Source organism: Strix aluco, chromosome 21, assembly GCF_031877795.1.
Source record: "Strix aluco isolate bStrAlu1 chromosome 21, bStrAlu1.hap1, whole genome shotgun sequence".
NCBI classification, from domain to species: Eukaryota; Metazoa; Chordata; class Aves; order Strigiformes; family Strigidae; genus Strix; species Strix aluco.
In genome coordinates this window covers 3192514-3214369 of record NC_133951.1, presented here as the reverse complement: position 1 = coordinate 3214369, position 21856 = coordinate 3192514, and the positions used below count along the sequence as shown (strand labels likewise).

At 42.4% G+C, this 21856-nt stretch overlaps 1 protein-coding gene across 7 annotated transcripts in view; it reads right to left on the bottom strand.

The window, feature by feature from the left end:
• STX8 (syntaxin 8) overlaps window positions 1-21856 on the bottom strand; it is a 114762-nt gene that overhangs the window by 80735 nt on the left and 12171 nt on the right. For all 7 annotated transcript variants that reach the window (XM_074847600.1, XM_074847605.1, XM_074847606.1 and 4 more), the window contains exons 5-6: window positions 18709-18833; window positions 17144-17236 (exon numbers count right to left, since the gene is read on the bottom strand). In XM_074847600.1, coding sequence (XP_074703701.1) covers window positions 17144-17236; window positions 18709-18833 — 218 coding nt within the window. The remainder of the gene's footprint in view (window positions 1-17143; window positions 17237-18708; window positions 18834-21856) is intronic.

Sequence of the window (21856 nt, the reverse complement as noted above, 5' to 3'; positions counted from 1 at the left end):
TTTAATCCCTGTTAAAACTGGTTTTCCCCTTCAAATTTCTTTAAACATTGTATTGGGAGACTTGTTTAAAACATATTCCTTATAAAGGCTCCTGGCAACTCTGAAATGAGTGTTTTTCTTAATTTTCTTACTAACTTCAGAGGATAAACTGTTCAGCTGTCACAATTTGACAGCGTGGACAACGTTAATAAGTTGGATGAGAAGCCAGACCACAAAACTCCTGAGGTCCCACACCACTTCCCTCTGTCTTGATTCAAACGAGGTCTACTGACGTGCTCTGACAGACCAAGTGTCACGGAGTTGTGCAGAACAGCCGAGCACCTTCAGTCCAATAGACAGACAGCAAACATTTACTAATTCATATCTACTAATTAAGTTCCTCTTAACCGGGTAGATGACATTAGCAAATGTCCACCAGGGCTTGTACAGCAGAACAGAAAACAGTTCCTGGGCATTTTGTGCATGAAACTATTTGCCTTCCTAGAGAGATGACTGCTGTACCTGTCTGACAGTTAGGGACAGGTTCACACCTGCATTTTGCCTCTGTAGATAAGACTGTTGATCATCCTTCAATTCAGCTGCACATCAAATACATAACCACCTTTTTATTTAAAAAATATCAACCAGGCAAAACTCCACACACCCCCTAAATGATATAATTCAGCTTGTTATCACACACAAGTTGAAAACGGCACCAAGCCTGGCACATGCTCTCTTTAAAGGTCCCCCAGCCCCCATATTAATGGGTTTTTTTTCTATTTTTCACAAAAATCTGAAAGCTTCTCTCTCAGCAGGGACTGAGGAGCAATTATTGCCTTCAGAATAAACCCATATAGAAACACGGATATTCAGAATAGCTGTTGGCTATCACTGATCTGTAGCCTGAGCACCACACTAAGAGCAACAGAAGACAGGAAAGTTGAGAAACTCTCAGCTGAGGCTTGGTGACGATGTATGTCCTACTGAAAACAGTGAATTAGCACAGCCGTTTTGAGAATGGATAATTTGAGTTTCTAATGAGCTGGAACATCACTTTTCCTACCTGTCAGGACTCCTATTATAAGGAGGTCTCTCAGCCTCGAAAATTTTGGTTGAAATGCCACCACAGTTGCACTGTGACTACTCAACAGAAAGCAGAGAGATTTGCCTTATGCTTACAATAAAGCTATAAGAGCTCTTTTGAATCAGCTTTGATTATTGAGTTTGATTTGTTTGTTTCTGAGGGGTGCAAACTTCCACCACTTAACAACTTCTCTTGCCATTCTCTTCCAACATGAATTCCAGCTTGATATAGAGCCGGTGAGGAAGCATACAGCGGATCTGGGGTTTATTTCCATTTCAAAGAGTTCCCTTACACTAGAAGTGAAACAGAAACACGCTATAACATCTAACTACAACGTGAGAAGACAGATCACAAGGGATTCTGTCGTGAATGCTGACATAAGTCAGTGCAAAAGTGGACTAAATACGCTGGTTTCCTTTCTCCAGCAGCTTGCCCTAAAGATAAAATCTGTTTCAAGTGTTAAGGGAAGGTGGAATTGGTCTCCAACTCAGATGTTAGTCTCTCTCATTTGCTTTCTGTTTTTTAGAACAGCCTTCCAAGTGAGAAGGTGACACAGCACTATAAAAACTGACCCCCAAAATCGCCAACACTGTTTACAGTCCTGCCAGGCAGCAAAGCTGTAGTTGGCAGGATTCAGTGGTCCCTTGCTGCTGAGGAGCCAGCAGCAGCAACGCCACACTTGCAACTCTCACGCTTTAACTAGTATTACCACTGCTGAAAAGCCATGCTAGAACTAGCAAGTATAAACATTCACAAAATGAGATGAGAAAGAGAAGCCTGGACTGCCACCACTCCCTCTCTACAGCATTTCTAATCATACTTTTTGGAAAACACGAAGAAGGAACCTGAAGCAGCCCCTTTCCCAGAGATGGCTGGAGACCCCAGAAGAGGGGACCAAAGACCGTGCCTGCAAACGAGAGCATCCTTGCACACCTTCCGCTCCGCTTCCCTGGGGGTTCTTTGTGCCCCATCACGAGTGGCTCCATGGTGAGGAAAACGAGTTTATTTGCTATCAGTAGCGCCCCAGAGGCACAGCAAGCCCAACAGGTTGTCAAGTGCTGTGCTAGGAGAAGCCACCAGCCAAGACTCAACAAGCAGCACTAGACCGCCTTTCCTAACAGACCTTACCACACACATTAGTCACCCAGCCCACCTTAGTCCTGCCACATCTACACATCAGCAGACTTCAATTTCAACAAATGGATGCTGAGTAAAGACCCTACAATCGCCCGGCCTGCCCTGGAGGGAAGCAATACAGAGCTCAGTATGGAAAACCAATGATCAGGTTAAATGTGTTGTCTCTAAGTTCTGGTCTAGCAGACAAAAACTTTGAAAACAAGTTACAGAAAGCAGAGAACAGAACCAGAGGGGAGGGGAGGGATTAGACAAGTCTCCGAAATGACAATGAATTCGGGAAGAACAGGAGGTTACTAAGAGTCATTTACTAAAAGTCATTTTCAGAACACAACACCCAGATGTGAAGAACCTCTCCTACCAGTGCTGTTCTACCTCCTCCATGCTCAACATCACTGAATATTCAACCTCTCTGCTTTAAGAGCAAGCACCAACCATTGTGGATGAAGGTATAACCCTGTAACAAAAAGGAATACATTGATTTTACATACAAACCTTCAGACCCTCCCTTACTAAAGTCCTGTGGTCTCCAACTATGACAGTAATTTTCCTTTCATTGAAAACACACCACCCACATTACCCATAAGCAAAACTATTATAGTTCCTATTGTAACAAAGCATCAAATGGAGTTTTTCAGTAAGAAGTTAAGTCACAACAGCTTAACTAGTGGAAAGTACTACATTAAGCTAAATAGGCTCTATTCAAGTTTGAGCACCACTACAGTTACCTATGATTAGTGAAGTAGCCTAAAACAGCAGGAAAAACCCAAGTGGTCAACACTGACCCCAGCTGTCACACAGATGCACCAGTACCAGCAAATGCATAATCCAGCCCAAATTCTCACAAGCTCTTTGATCATTAGCCCTGCCATAGTCTTCTCTATCCACAGGCTGGTGCTCTGAGGCAGTTTGGTCCCAATAATAATTTCCAAGTGAAAATACTTATTTATAATGGGAACTGTTACATAAAAAGTAGTCTATGTCCTAAGCTCGACCAGAAGGAAGCTTTCCTCCCAGCTTATCTGATTTTCTATTCATTTAAAATATCATGTTTCGGAAGGCCACTTTAGAGTTCAATACACACTGCTAATTTTCTTTGGCAATGTTATCTACAAACACTGGTTGAAAACCCAATTACAGTAATGTGATACCCACACCCCGTTGCATAGCAACTGGATACACAGGGATACAGAAAATGTTGATATTCCAAAATAACAGCAGGTAACAGAGTTACTTCTTAACTGCAAGCAGAGCTACATGAGTAAGCTGCCCAGGTGGAATGCAGGAGTTCAGGAGGTAAGGAACATCAAAATTCAGAGGTGCCAGCCCAGTTCCCCAGCTTGTTTGGGGCACTGTCCCAGACCCCCCAAGCCTGGAACGATCCCTCCTTGTGACACTGTCCCAGCTCACAGCTCATTCCTGCCAAACGCTGCAGCGCCAATGGGCATCTCCTGCTTTCTCTCCACCTGCTCCACACTACCCCAGCCTCTGGACCCAGGAAAAAAGGTAAGGTTCTACTCACCCCTGCAAGCCCAAGGCAAAGCTTGCTCAGGGAAATGTTAGCCAGAGAAAACGCAGTGGACAAATGAACAGGTCTCCATCAGAGCGACTTCAAGGAGACTTCAGAGCTCTGTCAAGTTGTGATGGATTTTTCCCCAAACTAAGGACCATCTCAGAGGCTAGCATCAGTCCCCTCCACCATTACATACCTATGCTACAGCACAGATACCAGACCCCGGCAACATAAAAGCGATTACAGAATCACAGAATTGTCTAGGTTGGAAAGGACCTTGAAGATCATCCAGTCCAACCGTTAACCTAGCACTGACCGTTCCCAACTACACCAGATCCCTCAGCGCTGGGTCAACCTGACTCTTCAACACCTCCAGGGATGGGGACTCCACCACCTCCCTGGGCAGCCCATTCCAACGCCCAACAACCCCTTCTGCAAAGAAATCCTTCCTAATATCTAGTCTAAACCTGCCCTGGCACAACTTGAGGCCATTACCTCTTGTCCTATCACTTATTACTTGATTAAAGAGACTCATCCCCCCTCTCTGCACCCTCCTTTCAGGGAGTTGTAGAGGGCCATGAGGTCTCCCCTCAGCCTCCTCTTCTCCAGACTAAACCCCCCCAGTTCCCTCAGCCGCTCCCCATCAGACCTGTGCTCCAGACCCTGCACCAGCTCCGTTGCCCTTCTCTGGACACGCTCGAGTCATTCAATGGCCTTTTTGGAGTGAGGGGCCCAAAACTGAACCCAGTCATGGAGGGGTGGCCTCACCAGTGCCGAGTACAGGGGTGAGATCCCTTCCCTGTCCCTGCTGGCCACACTATGGCTGATACAAGCCAGGATGCCATTGGCCTTCTTGGCCACCTGGGCACACTGCTGGCTCCTGTTCAGCCGGCTGTCAGTCACCCCCCCCAGGTCCCTCTCTGACTGGCAGCTCTCCAGCCACTCCTCCCCAAGCCTGTAGCGCTGCTGGGGGTTGTTGTGGCCAAAGTGCAGCACCTGGCATTTGGCCTTATTCCCCAAATCACCATTTTTTCCACTATAATTCTCTTACACCAAAAACAAAGCCCTTGACAAACAACCATTAAGAAACAAAAAAATCTTCTGTCCAGCCCCAAAAGTAAGACTTTGCTCTGCAGTCTTTGCAAAGGGAGGAGTTAGGATGCTGATCACCTCTCCGCAGTGCTGCTGCAGGGCATCACAACCTCGTGCATCTGCAACCTGGTACTAACACAGCGATTTGGCTGGCTTTGTCAATGGTAGTTGGCTGTCTTGTGTCACTGTTCTCTCTAGTTTCAACATGGTCTATAAACACAAAGGTCAGAGTTATATCGAAAAAAACATTTTAGGAGTTTATGCCAGATGTCAGCTTATTTTTATGTGGGGTCTGCCCAACACAGACCAAAACCAACCTTCTGAAATCTCTGGCAGTACTTGAAGCCAACGCTCCTTTCAGCGTTTCTGCTAACACCAAGAGGAGATGGTGCAGCAGGTTCAACTGGGTGGCCATGGGGAGCCCTGGAGTCTCTGGTCCTCAGGCCAACTCCTCAGGCATCCTGCTTCAGGACTGGGAACCCCGTGGCCTCGCTATCCCAGGGCCAAATTCATCCCTTTATCACAGACAAAGGTATCTCTTGAATTCCTACCCTGAGCTTGGAAAAAGGCCGTCAGACCCAGATGTTTCAGTCTAAAGACTCTGGACACAAACCAGCATTTTTCAGCAAAACTTGGTTCTATAAGAAAATTTCCAACAAAATTTTGAGATCAAACACCACTGAAGTTATTTCAGAACAATGAAGTCTACACAGCCAAAAGATATATTTGATAGTGCCCCAGCATTTTGATGCCAGCCGGTTCATATTACGGTATCTTTTTCCAAGCATGTGATTTACTCCCTTCGTGCTACAGTGTTTCTTACAAAACTCTGTTGGGAGAAAGTAAAGAGGAGTTTTTGTCTGCTTCCATGTCCAAGACTGGTACTACTGTCATACTGGAAGATTATTCTAGTTCTCAACATCTAACAAAAAAAGCAGCTCACTGGTGGCAACAAGTACATCACATCCACACCCAGAGGTCATCAGGGCAACAGAAAAGGACTAGAGTTGGGTTGCAAGGCAGAATATTTTTCACAATACGTGGCACAAACCAGGTAATACCTATATCATCTGATTTATTTTCAGATGCATAGGGATAAAACATTTTAATACACCAGCAATTCAAAAAAAAGGTTATGCTCATAAGACTTACTCTACTCAAGTTTGCGAGGAAGTTATTTCATTTTTTTTATTTATACTAATAATTATAACACAATTATTTTATCTGTTTTTAAGTGATCTCAGGATGCTTTAAGATATCAACTTCACCATTTTAAAAGAATCTCAGTTTGTGTCACATTAATTACGTTTACGGCTGAAATGCAGCTTTGAGCAAGCAGCTGTTCCCAGCACTCTGATTTCTGCTTACACCTAGTTGCGATGAACTCTGTAACGCATCCTGCAAACGGGTAGCCACAGGGCCAGCTTCAGGGTCTGAGCATAGCCAAGTACTACCTGCCATTTCCAGGCTGGATCTAACAGCAGATTTTACAAATATCTAAGCAGTATTTAAAAAGCAAGAAAGCCACATTACCCATTCAAATACTGCACAATAGAGATCCATCTGCACGCAAGCACTTAGAGCAACCAGCTTTATCCTGCTTTCTGCTCTTGCTATGGTTAGAGCATTGCAAGACATTGCACTTCATTTTCTGGTTTTGAGAGGTGCTGATTACCAAAGCGATTCCATATGTTACATTTATTTATTGCAGAACAGATCAGCAAAGAACTGAAACTGCCTGGTGACTGATAAATGCGATAGGGTCTATCAATTTTCAATACAGATGCCACAAGCAGATCTGTGTTTCAGGTCTGCTTGGTAAGAGAGCAGGGCTGGAGCAGCTCAGCACCAGGCTGGAAGGGATTTTCCCCAGCACTGCTGGGAGTAGACGGTATCACCCTCCCGGCTGCATCCACCCAGGCTCTCACCTGCGGCCGCACACACTTTGAATGCTTTGCTATACATCAAGCACAACCCCTCCAAGCTACAGGAAGGGTTGCCCTGATCTCAACCCACCTCCAACTCAAAACCCGAGCCCTGATAATTAACAGTATATCCTGCTCTACCACCTCACCTCCACTCCATACCACTGTATCCAAGCTCCTTTTCACACTATAGCTACCTGGCACTAAAGAAAAAGGTGTAACACAGAAAAGGTTAAAATTCTCCATAAAAAAACACCTCCCACAAATCCTACAAGCAAAACTCTGGCACTTAAGCTTTCTTTAAACATCCAGCACTTAAATTGCATGACAGATCTGCCCACAGTGCTGCACCCCTGAATTGTTTCTGTTGCCTTACTCCAAGCCCAACTTCTTCGGGAGCAACAAATGCTGCTTGATATTCTGAGTTGTGTTGGACAACAGCCTAACGTCAAACAAGTTAAGACCAGTGATTTCGGGCACAATAAGCCATAATAACCAGAGGACTCCACAACATAAGCACTGGACAAGCAATATATTCTACTGAGTGTCTAGGAAAACAGGAGAGAGTGCAGTTTCTCCATGCAAAGACAGGAGAGATGAGCTGGAAGCACACTTGGAGGTAATGGGAAAACCAGGAGAATCTACTGGAGAGCACTCGCCAACCCACTCGGTGGTGAGTAAATCCAGTTCAAAGCACTTTTCAGATTCCAGCAATACCTCACGATAACAACATGCCCAGAAACATGGTTTTCTTATTCTCTCCTGTGTTGTAACCGTTCAGGTTTTGACCCTACAAGCTTTCTGGGAAATCTATTAAAAGCCTATTAAGCATCCAACAGCCCAATCACTGAAATCACCATGACGCAAGAACATATGGTTCCTACCAAGCATGACTTTCTTTTAAGCCTGAACATCACATTCTTCCAATAATGCCTAGACAAGCAAGTTACGAACTGATGAGGGACAGAGCAGTCACCTACTTCTTCTCCCAATAAATCCTCAAAAAGTCTTCTGAAAAGGGGAAGGGACAGAGGAAGCACTAAAGTTAGAGTCTTTTAAAGTATAAGCAAGTATAAACCCTCAAGATGCATTTCATTGCCACAAATAGCAAATATTTAAAAATAAAACATTATTTTTAGGCTAAGTGGTGCTTAACGATTTGAGGATAAAATATTGCCCAGAGACAGCAATATGTCATCATTTGAAAACGCTGAAGCAGCCGCGTCCTGTGCGCACTGAACACCAGCTTACGGTGAGGAGCGAGAAAGCGTCTGGGACCTGCCTCTAACATGCAATTAAAACCTTCCCTGATCCAGCCAAAAAACAGAGGGACAGCACTTAAGGAAAATGAGCCAGATATAATACCTTGGTATTATCTATGAGGGTAAAATAAATAAAATTATACAGAAACTCCCGTAACAGTTTCCTAGATCTTCTAGCAAATGCTGTTCTGCAAGGGACAATTTATTTCCTGCCTTTCTTTTCTGCAAGCAGAGACTGCAAGGTCAGGATATATAATTTCAGTTGCTCACAGACAGGTATGCGATTTACCAAAAAGGGGCTGTAAAGGAGAACAGACTGGATTTGTGCCTTTCTGCTTCTTTACGATGCATGACAGACAGCCACCCTAAGAAAGTAGGAAAGCAGGCTAGGAAAATAAATCCTCTCTCTATGGTCTCGATTTGAGATTTTTGAACAGGGGGAAAAGCTAAATTAACACGGAAAAAAATCATCAGAGTGTTGAAATATCTACAATTACAGCTAGGTTTTGTTTTCTTTTTAAACAGTTTAAATCAAATGCCTGAAGCAGCAGATGGGAAACTCTTTTGCTAAAAGTTGAGGCTTACATCCCTACTAGAGCTCTCCATAAGCGCTGCTAGAAAACCAAAGATGAGACTTAACAAACAAGATGTTTAAGAACATAATTCTTATCAAAAAATGCTGAAAGACTTAAAAAAAACGTTAGAAACTTATTTTTCCTTAGCGGTAATTTCTCCAGCATTTCTGATCACCGTGAAGACTGATGAAGGAAGACAGCTTCCCCCCTCCCCACTGCAGTGTGGGTGAGGTAGGGATTGACTAACTGTGGAAAAATCCACATAATTGAGAAGACAAATGTTGAACAGTTATTTTACGGCTTGAACTATTCAAGGAAAAACGCTAACGGTGCCAAGAGGCCAGACAGACTCATTGTGCGTGTGTGTGAGTATGTAGGAGCCCAGGCACATTTCAGAAGCCCAATGCTTTTATCCTCATCCAGGTTGTGCCTTGCTGGTTTATCTGTTTCTGTAAGCGCTGCGTCAAGCTGTAAAAAAATACTGAAAAAAAAAGTATCATCACCCAGTATTATGTGCACATAGAGTGAAACAAAAATACACACACAGGCTCGGTAGCATGACTTGCTATTAAGGCCATTTGTTGCTTCCCATGAGAAGACCCTATTTTCGGTTGCTTAAAACGATGAAAAACTTTAACGACTCAGGCTCAAGATTCCCAACTTGGACGTCTGCTTCCAGATGAATTAAAAAAAAAATAAAATAAAGTTTCAGCCAAAATATCTCAGCCATTTCAGAACAATGCTGGTTTTTACACGTTAAGACTCTCCAGTGGCCTCAGGAGCTACAGAACCCCAATGCTTTCACATTAAGACACACAGAAGTTAGAGGGAGATGGAAAAGGACCCAGAAGGGGAACTAATTGAGCAAGAATGCTGGAATACTGATGGGCGGTTTCAAAAGTGAGGATTAGACATTCAGAAGGGGAGATTAAAGATCAACTCAATAAAAGCAGCAGAATGAGAAGTCTGAAGGAAGCCAAGTTGTAGAAGAGAGAAGAAAGAAAGAGCTAGAGAAGGCCACAACAGAAAATAAGTTGTCTAGTGCATCTGCTGCTGTAACTCAGCTTAAGCTGTCAGCAATAATACACGTTCTTAAAGATGTCCCACAACAGCGACTTCCCAACCTCCTGACACGGGCCACTTCACTGCTGTTGGAAGAATTTTCCTGTTCCTTTTGACCTCGACTCAAACCTAGTACCAAAAGCCTTCTCCCTCCCCTCTCAAACGAGCTCATTTCATTCTTCAAGAACACTGTGTTCCCATCTCAGCCTTTTCTTTAAACTCAGCTACCCCAGCAGTTCATCCTTCCTGGTGGTCACACCTCAGTGCTTTACACCATGCTTTGGCCTACCCTCTGGGCCCTCTCCCAGCTCCACGTTACCTTGAAGAGTTCTGGCCCAACCTACATGCTGTCTCCTCCTCGGTGCCAAGCGTAATGAAGGATCACATATTCTCCAAACACTGGCTCGTACAGAGCCTTTTCCACAATATTACACAGTTCGTTCATGTTTAAGAATTGACCCTATACACTATACTCATTTTTAATTTGATTAAACCTTACAGAAGAGTCATCCTTTGCAGGTAGCCTGAATTTCACTCTGGTTTCTCAAGATCATTTGAGGACTTCAGCATTACTCCCAACACAGCTGCAGTCTTTCCCACCTTTGTGTTACACAGGAGGTGGAGTAAGCACATTGGTACTTCAGCATCCACAACCTTAACAACAATGCTGAACAGAACCAGACCGACCCACGCAGCCCAACTCAAGACATACTTCTATTCCAACTATGTACAGCCAGTTCCTAATTTCTGAGCATAATTATGCAGTCAACAACACATCTATTGAAGATTATTCATTTGAACCCATGCTTCCATAGACTACTTACAAGAAGTTCTCATGAGACAGCATTAAAACTATTAAGTCAAAATGACACCTAATTCTTCTCCCCTACTCATAAGGCTCTTCCACCTATTAAGTCCAAACTCATTTGACACAACTGACTCTTAACAAGGACCTACTGCAGACTTGTCATCTCATCAATACTTACAAATAGTTTGGTTTGCTGTACCAGAGCTCTCCCAGCAGAGTTTGACTGCTAGAAACGCATCCCACCAGAGCCTGAAGGGGAGCACAAAGATGGTTATTTCCTTATTCCTACCTCTGCTGTCAGCAACCGTACATGAAGCCCACAGGCAAGACATCTCACACCTCTCGCACGCTGTTCCACATCATCCAACACCGGTAAAATTACCCTGTCAGCCTACGTTGCAGAGGTCCCTGTGTAGGTGTTCTCATCTGGCTGCTGACCCAGGCTTGGAGACAGATCCATACTGCAGTGGCTTCCCTAATTTTTTCAGTTTTCTTTTTAAAAATACCAGGAAATTTTACAGATAAATAAACACTGGAAACACTGAAGCAGCAGTCATGTACTTAAAAGTTTCAGAAACGCTATAAATAATACTGTTTTGTGTAGATACATTTTTCCAGTCCAATGCAAACTCAGTGTAACCTTGGTTTTCATTACACAGCTCCTTCAGCAGGCAGCACAGGCAGGGCTTACTTCCTTGACAGATACCGAATATTTTGTTCCTCATCACCCAGCACCAGGCTGCATTCCTTATGGACTGCACACAACTCCAACTCTGAAGAGTTAAAAGCTTCCTCCCAGATCAACGATGGCCCTCCTGACAGTAAGTACAAGTGTATTTTGATTTTTGACAGCTTCCTTGGGAGATGAAACACTATCATCCCCAACTCAGAAGGAAAAATAAGAAAATTAATAGTTAAGGTTTATTTTGAGTGTTCAGTAAAAGAGGGTTTGAACCTCTTTTTAAAAAGCCACATATAAATCAAACCTTATCTATCCTTCCAACCAAGATTTAATATAGTTTCATATATTTCAAGGACATGGTTTAGTGGTGGTCTTGGCAGTGTTAGGTTATGGTTGGACTCCCTGATGTTAAAGGTCTTTTACAACCTGAATGATTCTATGATTCTGTATTCCCCAGTATTCACGGGGGATGCACTAGATGATCCTTAAAGATCCCTTCCAACCGAACCATTCCATGATTCATTACACCCAGAGCACAGCCCACACCAATTTCTGTTAAGTGCCAGTGCTCAAAACATTGGCAAACCAGACCCTGCGATGCCAAGTCGGACACACAGAAGGGAAACACTTCTGAAAAAGCTTAGTTAAGATAGGTTTCACAGAGCCCCTGGGCAGAGCAGAGATAGTTTTATGCTCTAGGGCAACATTTATCTGCTGCTGCCACCACAAAAACCTCTTACAGCCCTTGCCTTAATCACTAAACATTTTCCCACACCTGGAAGGAACGAGACAGAGACCTTTCAAACAGTTTTTGTCAACGTGTATGGTCAATTCAACCCGAGAAGAGATCAAGTCCTACACATAAAATGAGGCAGGACCTGCAGAAAACAGCGTGCAATTCTCTTAAGCCTAGAAATACATGCAAGAAGTGCCATCTAGCCTCAATGTTGGCATTCCTCAAATTCTGAGTGTTCATATTGAGACTAAGTATTCCACTATTTAGATCGCTCATTACAAAAAGCAGTATTTTAACACGGGTGTTAATTTTTCCCCTAAGAAGGGTTAAATCCAACTCAACAGCATGCAATAAAGACAGATCATTTCCCCAGTAAAACTGAAGTAGTTTCTATTCCATACAATAAGCTCGGGAAGCAAAATAAAAATCTATCTGCATAGTATGAGGTCAGTCAGGCTGTGGATGGTTATTTTACATCTGAATATTAAAAACACATGCTTCTCTGTAAAGGTTTTTAGAAAACCTGAACCTGCTGGTGCTCAGCCTTTCTCAAGGAATGCTGAACACCTACCTTCAAATCTCAGCAACCAGCGGACTTGAGCCATCTCAGAAGGGGGTCAAAGCATGCAGAGTTGTAACTCTGTATGATGAAAACAGATTGTTTAGACAAGATGGTGAACATTTTTTAAAAATTTAATCTTTAATCATTTCTTATTTACAAACTAATCCTAACAATGATGTAACATGTCCACAGCCCCATTGGTTTTAGCCTCATAACTCAAACATATTCCATACACAATGCTAATTAGTTTGTATTATAGCAAAAATGTTCTTAAACAGAAATGTGAAACGACTTCAGGGTTCCTTTTTTGATTATGCAATAGCCATGTAAAATAATCTTTAGGAGAAGCATTTACTGTACATATACTGACTGGGCTATCTGCACCAAAAGCGATAGACTTGTGGTTGAACACTGCCCTAGGAGAGATTAATCGCGTCCCTGCTGCACTGTAATTTCTGATGCTGTTTTCAACAAGTCTCTGCAACCCCAACAATACTTTCACTCACTTTCTTTGATTTTACAGGAACACTTCTCTAGGTGTATACAGAGCAACAGCTAGAGCAGGGCTCCAGTCTCAAGTGGAGTCTCTAAATCGCATTCTGATGGAAGCATGTCAGGTTAACCAAAATCATATACCAGGCAAGTCACAGGCTTTGACTATTGAACTGGCACCAAATGAAAGACAGAGCTGAGTCCACCTCCGAGGCTTGTGTGCCACCCACTATGACCAGAGTGACACGGCAACCTCCAATTGCAAAGCTATTAAAAAAAAAAATACATAATGCTTCAATTTTTGGTTGATTTTAGAAATTTGATTTTGACAAGAAATTTTAAATGTTACATAACCATGTAATTAAAGTATCATTATGAGAGATCACTTACTTAAAATGATCCATTTAGGTTAAGAGCATCCTGGATATTCACTCTGTGTGCAGCATTCTCTTGACCAGTGAAGTGACATAGACAGGTCTGGTTTTGCAGCTTATCTACTCATGAACATATTTATGCTCGGGCATAAATTTTAATGGAGGCAGAAGCAAAAGAATCCCTCCTCAGTGGTGTACACCAAATGGAGAGCAATGTGGTAAAAATGCCAAACATGACAAATTTTGCAAGCTACCAATATTTACCATCCATCACAGAGTACTATATTCTCATGCAAGCATGTCACAATGAGAAAACAACATCTCTATAAGGGTAAAACAAACAGCATTCAGAATTTCTGAAAGCATTCTTCCAAAATTATTGCACTAGATTAGATTGCCTCATCAACAGGGCCAGAGGCCATTTACACTATTTTCTTTTTTTTTTTTTTTTATGTAACAGATGAAAGGATTACAGAAAGCTTTCTGGGGCCAAATTTGGAACTAATGATGGGAAAATTCTTTTGCTAATCCCCCATCTCTCCCACTGCTAGCAGACTCCTGAGGCCGAAAAAAAACGTCTTCTGGTACCCTGCTTCTACTTTGCTCATCAGTGCAAAATACTACGTACTCAGGAGGTTTGAAAAGGACCATCAGCTTTGAGCAGAGCCATAAAATCGCAGGGACAGAGCTATACTGAATATCTGAGTAAAGAACATGAGACTCCAATTAAAACTTGGACACATTACAACGAAATCAAAGGATGAGACTCATCTGCTCAGGGCAGATGTCTGCAAAGCAGCCACCTCCATCCGAGCCCGGGCTCACTTTATGATCAGTGGGGAAACACGGGCTTTTCCAGGCCAGGCTGTGCCCTGCCCCGAGGCAGATGTGTCAGGCAGGCTGGAGGGATCACACCTGAGCAATCCCTGTTGGTGCCTACGGAGGAAGCTTGGAGAGATCGGCCAGAAGATGGGCACTGCAGGGCTGGAGAGCACAGCAACCACCACAGGCTGCGGGATGCCCTCTTACAAACCTTGGACCTTACTCCTCGTCACTGCCTGTCAGCCCACCAGTGAAGCAAAAATAGATACCGCCAAGTAACTACCCTTCTAAAAGCAAAGTTTAATCATTTTTCAGTCATTTAACAAACACAAAAGAATTTACATGTACCAAGTCTACTCGAGAAGTAAACTTTGCATAATTAATCAGGATGCCTCCAATACTTGTGCATCTGCAAATGCACAGCTACACCAACTGGCACTCAAGGGAAAATGCCACAAGCCACCTCGAAGAGCTGGGAAGTGCAAATATCTCAACCGAACAGAGAGCCTGAGCTGCGAGGGAAGGAAAAAAGAAGGCCTGAATAACGACTCATGTAGAAAATAAGTACAGTTATGCAGCTGCCTGAAGTCTGTTTCGGTAACTATCAGACATTATCAGCTACTTCTGAATTAAGCCATATTTCATCATAACTCCAGAACAAGCTAAAGGCACCTAATTAGTTGCAGAAGGTGGGGACATCCAAAGCAGGCCAGGGAAGTGGAAGTCAAACTTCCCACAGAAATGGGCAATTTGATGGAAAATTTGACTTGAATAAAAAGAAATACTGATGCAGCACTTAATGAAGATGAACTTCCCCTGCCTCCCCACAATACAGACGATGCCATTATCATGCAGCACTAGGAAGGAAAGAGATTCCAAGTAAGGGGAAATTACAGGGCAGTTATCCTCATCAGCCTGACCATGTAACGGTGACACGAGATTGGCAGAGCGCCTGAGAAAAGTCTGTAGATAGTTAAGCACAGGGCACGAAATAAGATGTGCAAAGGCAAAGTAACCCCTGGAACATATTGCTAAGGATTTCAGCTTTTCCAGTGTGCCGGTGGCAACAAAATGCCTGACCATATCCCCCTGTATAAGCAAAAAACAAAAAAAAAAAAGGGGGATTGCATAAAGTCAGAGAAAACATGGGAGTTCCACTTGCTCAGTAGTGATGAAGCCAAGCCCTGAGCAATCTGGTCGCCCGTCTGTAGTCAGACTATTTCCCATCTTTTTCAGAATGCTTAAAGATCTACAAACGACATGCTCTACATGGCTGGCAGGTTTTATTCTCGTGGTTCTAGGACAGTGAGAAGCAGAGGCAACTCAGTGTTTTCTCCTCCCCCAGGACCTGGCCTGCCGTCAGCAACAGGCAATCCTCACTTCTTACTCCAAGCACTCGGGAAAGTTTCCATCTTTCTCAAGAGCTGCCTGTAGCTCAAAAAAGAGCTCACATGAAAACATTAAGAGTTTTGCTCTAGGCTTTGTAACTATCTGTAAGACAAACAAAACTGGCATTATTTGCAAAAAGGAGGGTTAAATGCATTCCCAATTTCACAGATGTTCCAAGGCTTCATCGCTAGAAAAAGTCTGGCAGGGTCACGCAGAAATGCGATGGTACAATACACGTTACCTTCAGGGTCCCAAAACCATGAGGATTTGGGGAACCTTCCCCTACCCCCAACAGAGGGAAATAGGACATAGATCATATATTTTCCTGATGAGAAACCAAGGTTTCACAGAGAATTAGTAAACATGCTCATGCTTCCCACCTGTTTTCTATTTAGAGCAAAAAAAAGCAATTAATATGACTTTTTAAACAACAGTTAATAGAAGAAACTTATGAAACCGAGATTTCTAATTGAAAATGTCTTTACTCGCATGAGGCAGAGGATCAAAAACTGACAAGACCACTAAGCATAGTTTCTCCCAGCTGCGCAAACCATTTCTTAACAACCTTAAGATTAATAAACAAAGACATATTCTAGACATTTCATATCCCTCCTGGATTTAGCCATGTACGAAAGGCAAACATGAGAAAGCTGTCCTCTTACTTCACTCTCAGTTGGAACGGAGCTCCCAAGTAGTACTTCGTGTTACGTGATTGTTAATACGGGAACCCCCTCACTCTGAGCAGACATGCAGAGAAATACAAGGGGAAAAAAATATAGGTCCAGGAAGAAGCCGATTTAAGCGTATCATTTATTAGCAAGTAAAAGGACATTTACCTTCTCAGTGGTTAAGAACAACACAACCCAAGGATAAACCATATGGCTCAAGCCTTTGTGCAAGGGAGAAAGCTGGCAGGGTTCCAAGGCTCTAATTGAACTATTACCATATTGTAAGAAATGAAAAAGTCAGAAAGACTGGAGGATCTGCTCTCCTAGGGACAGTTTATGTCATGCGAACAATTAAGTGAGTAACAAAGCATATTTAACAGGAGAGCAATTCCACCATTTGGATACTGGCTCATTTTAAAGAAAAGAGGTACTCTTCTAGTTCAATATTGCACTTAATTTGATCCTGCATTCAATGCCATGAAACCTTCAAAATCCAAATCATTTGTAGCTAACAATGCAACATTTCTCCTTTAATCATTGGCTCAAGACTTTTCCATTTAGTTAATAATGAAAGACATAGAATAAGAATGCTCCAGTGAAACCCAGCAACACATAAAAGCTTACCTTAAAAACTGTCATAAAACCGAGAAATGCAAAAGATCGAGTACAAAATTAATTTTATACTTTGTACAATAATCACCAGTCTTTTCTTTCAAAAGGCAGGCTTGATAAAAATATACCGAGTGTTATACATTGTACACGCACAACAGGTTACGTAGTGAAACACAATAAAACCACCAGGTCATGAATGGATGGAATCTGTAGTGGTTGTTCGTACATAAATCCTTACAGTATTGTCTTGTTACTTTGTGGGCAAAAAGCAGCACAGTTGTATCAGTGAAAAAAAAAAAAACAAAACAAAAAACAAATCACAATCTTACATAAAAATAAGGCAAAATGAGTCTCTATGAATCTTGTTCTTACCGTTTTGTTCATCCAGCTCATTCCCAATTTCCTGCCCCATTTGCTTTTGCCGGGATATGATTGAAGAAAGAGCATCAAGTCCAGCATCTTGCTCTGCACCAGAAAAACATTTATAAAATTATATGGAAAAAATTGCTGATATGCCAACCTATGAAAGATGTAGAAGTGAAGAAAAAGATCTACCCCATGCTTAAACAGTTAAAATGTATTAAGAAAAATACATCAACACAACATGAAAATGAATCCTTATGGCAACAGCACTCTTAAAATAATATGAATGATAGCTAATTAATTTGTCTGCTCTGGCTGGGACATTTAGCTGAGGGTGTGTGTGTCCCAAAAAAAAAAAAAAAAACAAAAATTCAACATTCAGCTGTTAATCATAAATGCAGGAGATTTTCTGGCACACACAGAGAGATCCCTGATTAGCCTTTTTAAATTTTCCAAGAAACTTTTAACATGAATAAAAGACAAACAGGTGATGCAAACGCCAAAGAATTCAAATAGATTTTTAAAGCTGCAAGAGGATACAGAGTGCATGGAAGAGAGCCTGAGAGAGGGGACACAGGGAGGGCAGCTGAAGTTTGATGTACTCCCCCAGCTCTGCAGACACTCCTTTATTAAGAACTGTATCACCTCTGCTCTTCCAGGTCACAGGTACCACGCAGTCCTTAGTAAGCACCTTAACCAAACTGTGCAGCCATCTCTGTCCAAAGCTGTCAAGCAGGACAAGAAGGGATGTGGGAGGCTGGACTGTCAGTGGTCTGACAAACTGCAAAGCAGCGATGTCACACAGAGCAAGACTGCCAGCCAGCTGTGGTCCAGGAGCCAAAAACGGCACAGGGTGGCCAGAACGCCCTTCCCTGCAACAGGATGAAGGTCTGCTCCCCAGTACCTCTCCCAGCCTCCCCAGACAATACCCACGGTGTAATCAAAAACAGGAGCTTGAGGTTTCTCCTGGCCCATCCAAACAGAGTTTACACCATTCTCCTGAACTGTAGCTACAAACATTGCTTCTCATGCAGACTGAAGCAGGCCTTATCTGGAGACTGATTTCATTTGATCACTTCCAATACTTTAATTGCATAGAAATTACCTCATTAACTACTTGATGGCCTCAGGCTGAGGTCTTCCAACACCTCCAAAGTTAGAGATTCCTTACGAATGCTGAGGGCTAAAAATCTAAAGACCCTTTTTTAGATTAGTTAATCCTTACCTTGTTCCAATTCAACAATACATCTAATGCAGCCCAGCCTGAAGCACAGCAGGAATACCACTACACTCAGTGCGGTTAATGAGATCTCTACTGCAAACCAAAACCGTGATTATGGTCAAAATCAGGGATGCCCTGTAAGGTCTTTGAAAATCTGATTTAAGAAGATGCTTCCAGTTCAGAATATTGTAAGCACAATAGTGCTGCAAATACAGAAGACAACTACCTGGAACTATTAAGTTTGACATCTCCAGATAATAAAACTTCAGCACAGGTTATTGTATTGACTTTCTAATAAGGGCTCCTCACAGAGTCCTGGAGTTGCTTAGAAAAAACAGAAAGACTCTTCTACCTTCTATGATCCTTCTCTGCTGCTGCCTGAGATCATCGAAGCCAAGCCCTCTGGTTTCCTCAGATTCTTCCAAGAGCCATGGGTTAGTTACACCTCGTTTGATCCCTCCCGTCATTAGGCTGGATCTGAAAATAGCTTCAGTGAATAATTTTCAACACAAAATCCATTCCTCATATAATTTGCGCTTACAAGACTGGCTGACAGAGCAGAAGTGTACGTATCTGTTGCACTCTATGTGATTCTCTGCAACCACAGAAGAAATTAGCCAAAAAGAATCTAATGATCTCCAATAACAAATATATCTCACAGGCTCCATAACACTGCCTAGGGGTGGTAAAGCAGGGAGAGAATTAATTTTGCATTGAATAATTAAGCTACATGGTGAAATGTATGCCATATATTCATATTCAATATTGTTTGCATGTAGAACACACAGCATTCAGAACTGCTACAAAAAGAAGAGGGTTGCTGGGAATACACACACTCATGTATTTGCTATGTGATCAAAACACAAACTGATAAAAACAACGAGGTACAGGCTGAAAGATTCCAACAGTAAAAGGATAAACACGTGAATCCAGATGCAAATCAGATGAGACTACTCATTTTCTGCAATCCTGACCAAACCTAAAAGGGAACATTTCTGCATTTCAAAAACTGTAGATGGAAGTCACACAGTTACTCTTCTGCATTTCCTAGTCTGGCATCAACATGAACAAGCAGCCAGGCACACACACTCTTAAATGAAAGAGTAATCAAGTTACAGGTTTTCTTTTAAAAGAATTATGACTTGAGGTTGTTCACATTATAGACACTTCCCTGGTTACAACGGAAAACAAGTTTTTCATGTCCAGGGCACATAAATTCAAGCAGTAAAATGAAATGGCACTTAAATATTTCTCTCAATACCAGACTTCTGGTTTCCACCCTTCAGCTTTTCATTGGTTTCTCCCACAAGAAAAATATATGACAGACTGTGAGCCACTCGAACCCAAAACTGCGACTCAGATTTGGGGTAAGAGTCATCATAAGATCAGTTCCTCAACAGCAGTACAGAAATAAGAGTTTTGGCTTCCGGTTCTGCTTTTTTCAAACTTTATTTCATTCTCATTTTTACTTTTGCCCTGTTCTCTTCCAAAGCCCTTCCACAAACAAAACAAGAACAGTGAGCATTTTTAGGATCTCTCAGATTCTCAAGTTTTTTTTCATTACAGTAAGACCTACATTTTAGGGTTTTTTAAATTGAGTCCAGGTCCCCTCTTTGTGAGGTACATTCAAACACTGTGTGGGACACACACACACTCAAAATCATTTTGTGGTCAAAACCCTGTATCAAAAGAAGTTAACTCTGCACAAGTATCAGAGGAGCTAGGAGGAGTTAATGCACCCTGCCAACACGGGGTCCAGCTCCCAGAGGGATGACTGAAGTCTTACAGCCAGGGCATTCAAGCAAAATCCAGAACTTGTTTCCGGAGGTCCTTGAGGAATTATGGTGAACTAGAGACATCTCCTGGCCATGAGATGAATCAACACTGCTGAAAAATAATCATCACCACGTGAGTTTTGGGCCATCCATAAACTAAAGGCTCATCTGTTTGCAGAGCACTACACACTTCATACAGCCAGTCACATTCAAGAACACTTAACCTCTTCCCACTTAAAATTTTAACATGTTCATTCAACTTCACCTCAAGGTAGTAGATTTGTCAGAATCAAAAGAAAAAAAAAAGAACTTTTTTGCTACAGGACTATTGTAAATCACCACCTCTCCCTTAAGCATCCTGCGGACGCTGGAACAGCACTCTGGAGCAGAACCCAGCCCACCCCGTCAGGCCAACAACCAGCTGGTGCTCAGGGGCAACATCCCACGGAGGAGCTGGGATTCTTCTGTTTTCCAATCCTTTGCACCACCCTTAAAACTTACCAGTGTTCATCGAGGTAGGGAATCACGCTTGATTAGACAAAGCTACACACCTGAAATACAGTTTTACACATTACCTAGCTTTCTTCATTGCTTTGGGGGATTAAATACACTCTTGTATTTTCTGGTCTCACAATGACTGCTACCAGGCTCACAAACCCAAACACAACAGCAGCAGTACATTTCTGAAGATGCAAAGATCATTACAGTCCACCCACTTCAGGAGTTCAATTAGCAAGCACTCAAAATCTGATGTTAACAACATCTGACAAAATTACTTAAATAAAGCGAACGAAACAAAGCTCTCTGCTTGCTAAAGAGAGCATAACTATTTCTGCCTGTTAAAAAAAATTCAAGGCAAGCAAATTTGAAATAATTTGCACCCCTCACTCTCTCCCTCCCCCCTAATAATCTGCCCTATTCTTGTAGGTTGGGTCATGACAACTGGTCTGCTCGTTACAATAATCTTTTTGACATGTTTGGTAACTGCCTTCCCACACAACACAGCATAACTTCCTACTTCCTCTGATCTTACCATGTTTCGCTTTGGTGGTGTGAAGATTAAAGCTTATCCAATTAGCCACCCACTGCCTCCGCCAAGTTAATCACGTAAATCTTTGAAACCGTCACAGAGCAGTGGAGTGTGCGGATAGCTTTTGATTATAGGAGCAGATTTAACTAATTATGAGGCTTAGCAATGCACCCAAGTATAAAAGATGATGGGTTTTAAAATCAGGGAGCTATGTCACTGCTTAACAAGGAAGGGCTTATCTTCCAGAAGGCATTGTTTCACTGATAATTCTTATAAAACTTCCCAAGTAACTTAGATTAGTCAAGCAGCACTTACTTTAGACCAAGGCCACACATCAAGGCTTACGGCTTTAGAAGACTGATCAGCAAGACCGAATTTTAAACAAAACCTGGGTCATATGACAATTGGTTGGATGATCACTTGAACATTCCCTTAACGATACTGTTATACAGTGGGGCTCTTTGAAGTGCCCAGGGCACCCCAGCTTGGCTTCACAGGTCAATCTCCAAGGCCACGGTGAAGAAGCAGGGGTATTCTCTCACTTACGATTTAATTGCTCACACTGGCAAGCAGTGTATTTTAGGAAGCTCCAAGCTAGTAAATAAAACAAGTATAATTTTAACATACAAAACAAAAGGTCTCCCCCCCTCAAAAAAACCCCAGGAGAAGCCACACGAGCACAAGCACTTCCAAAT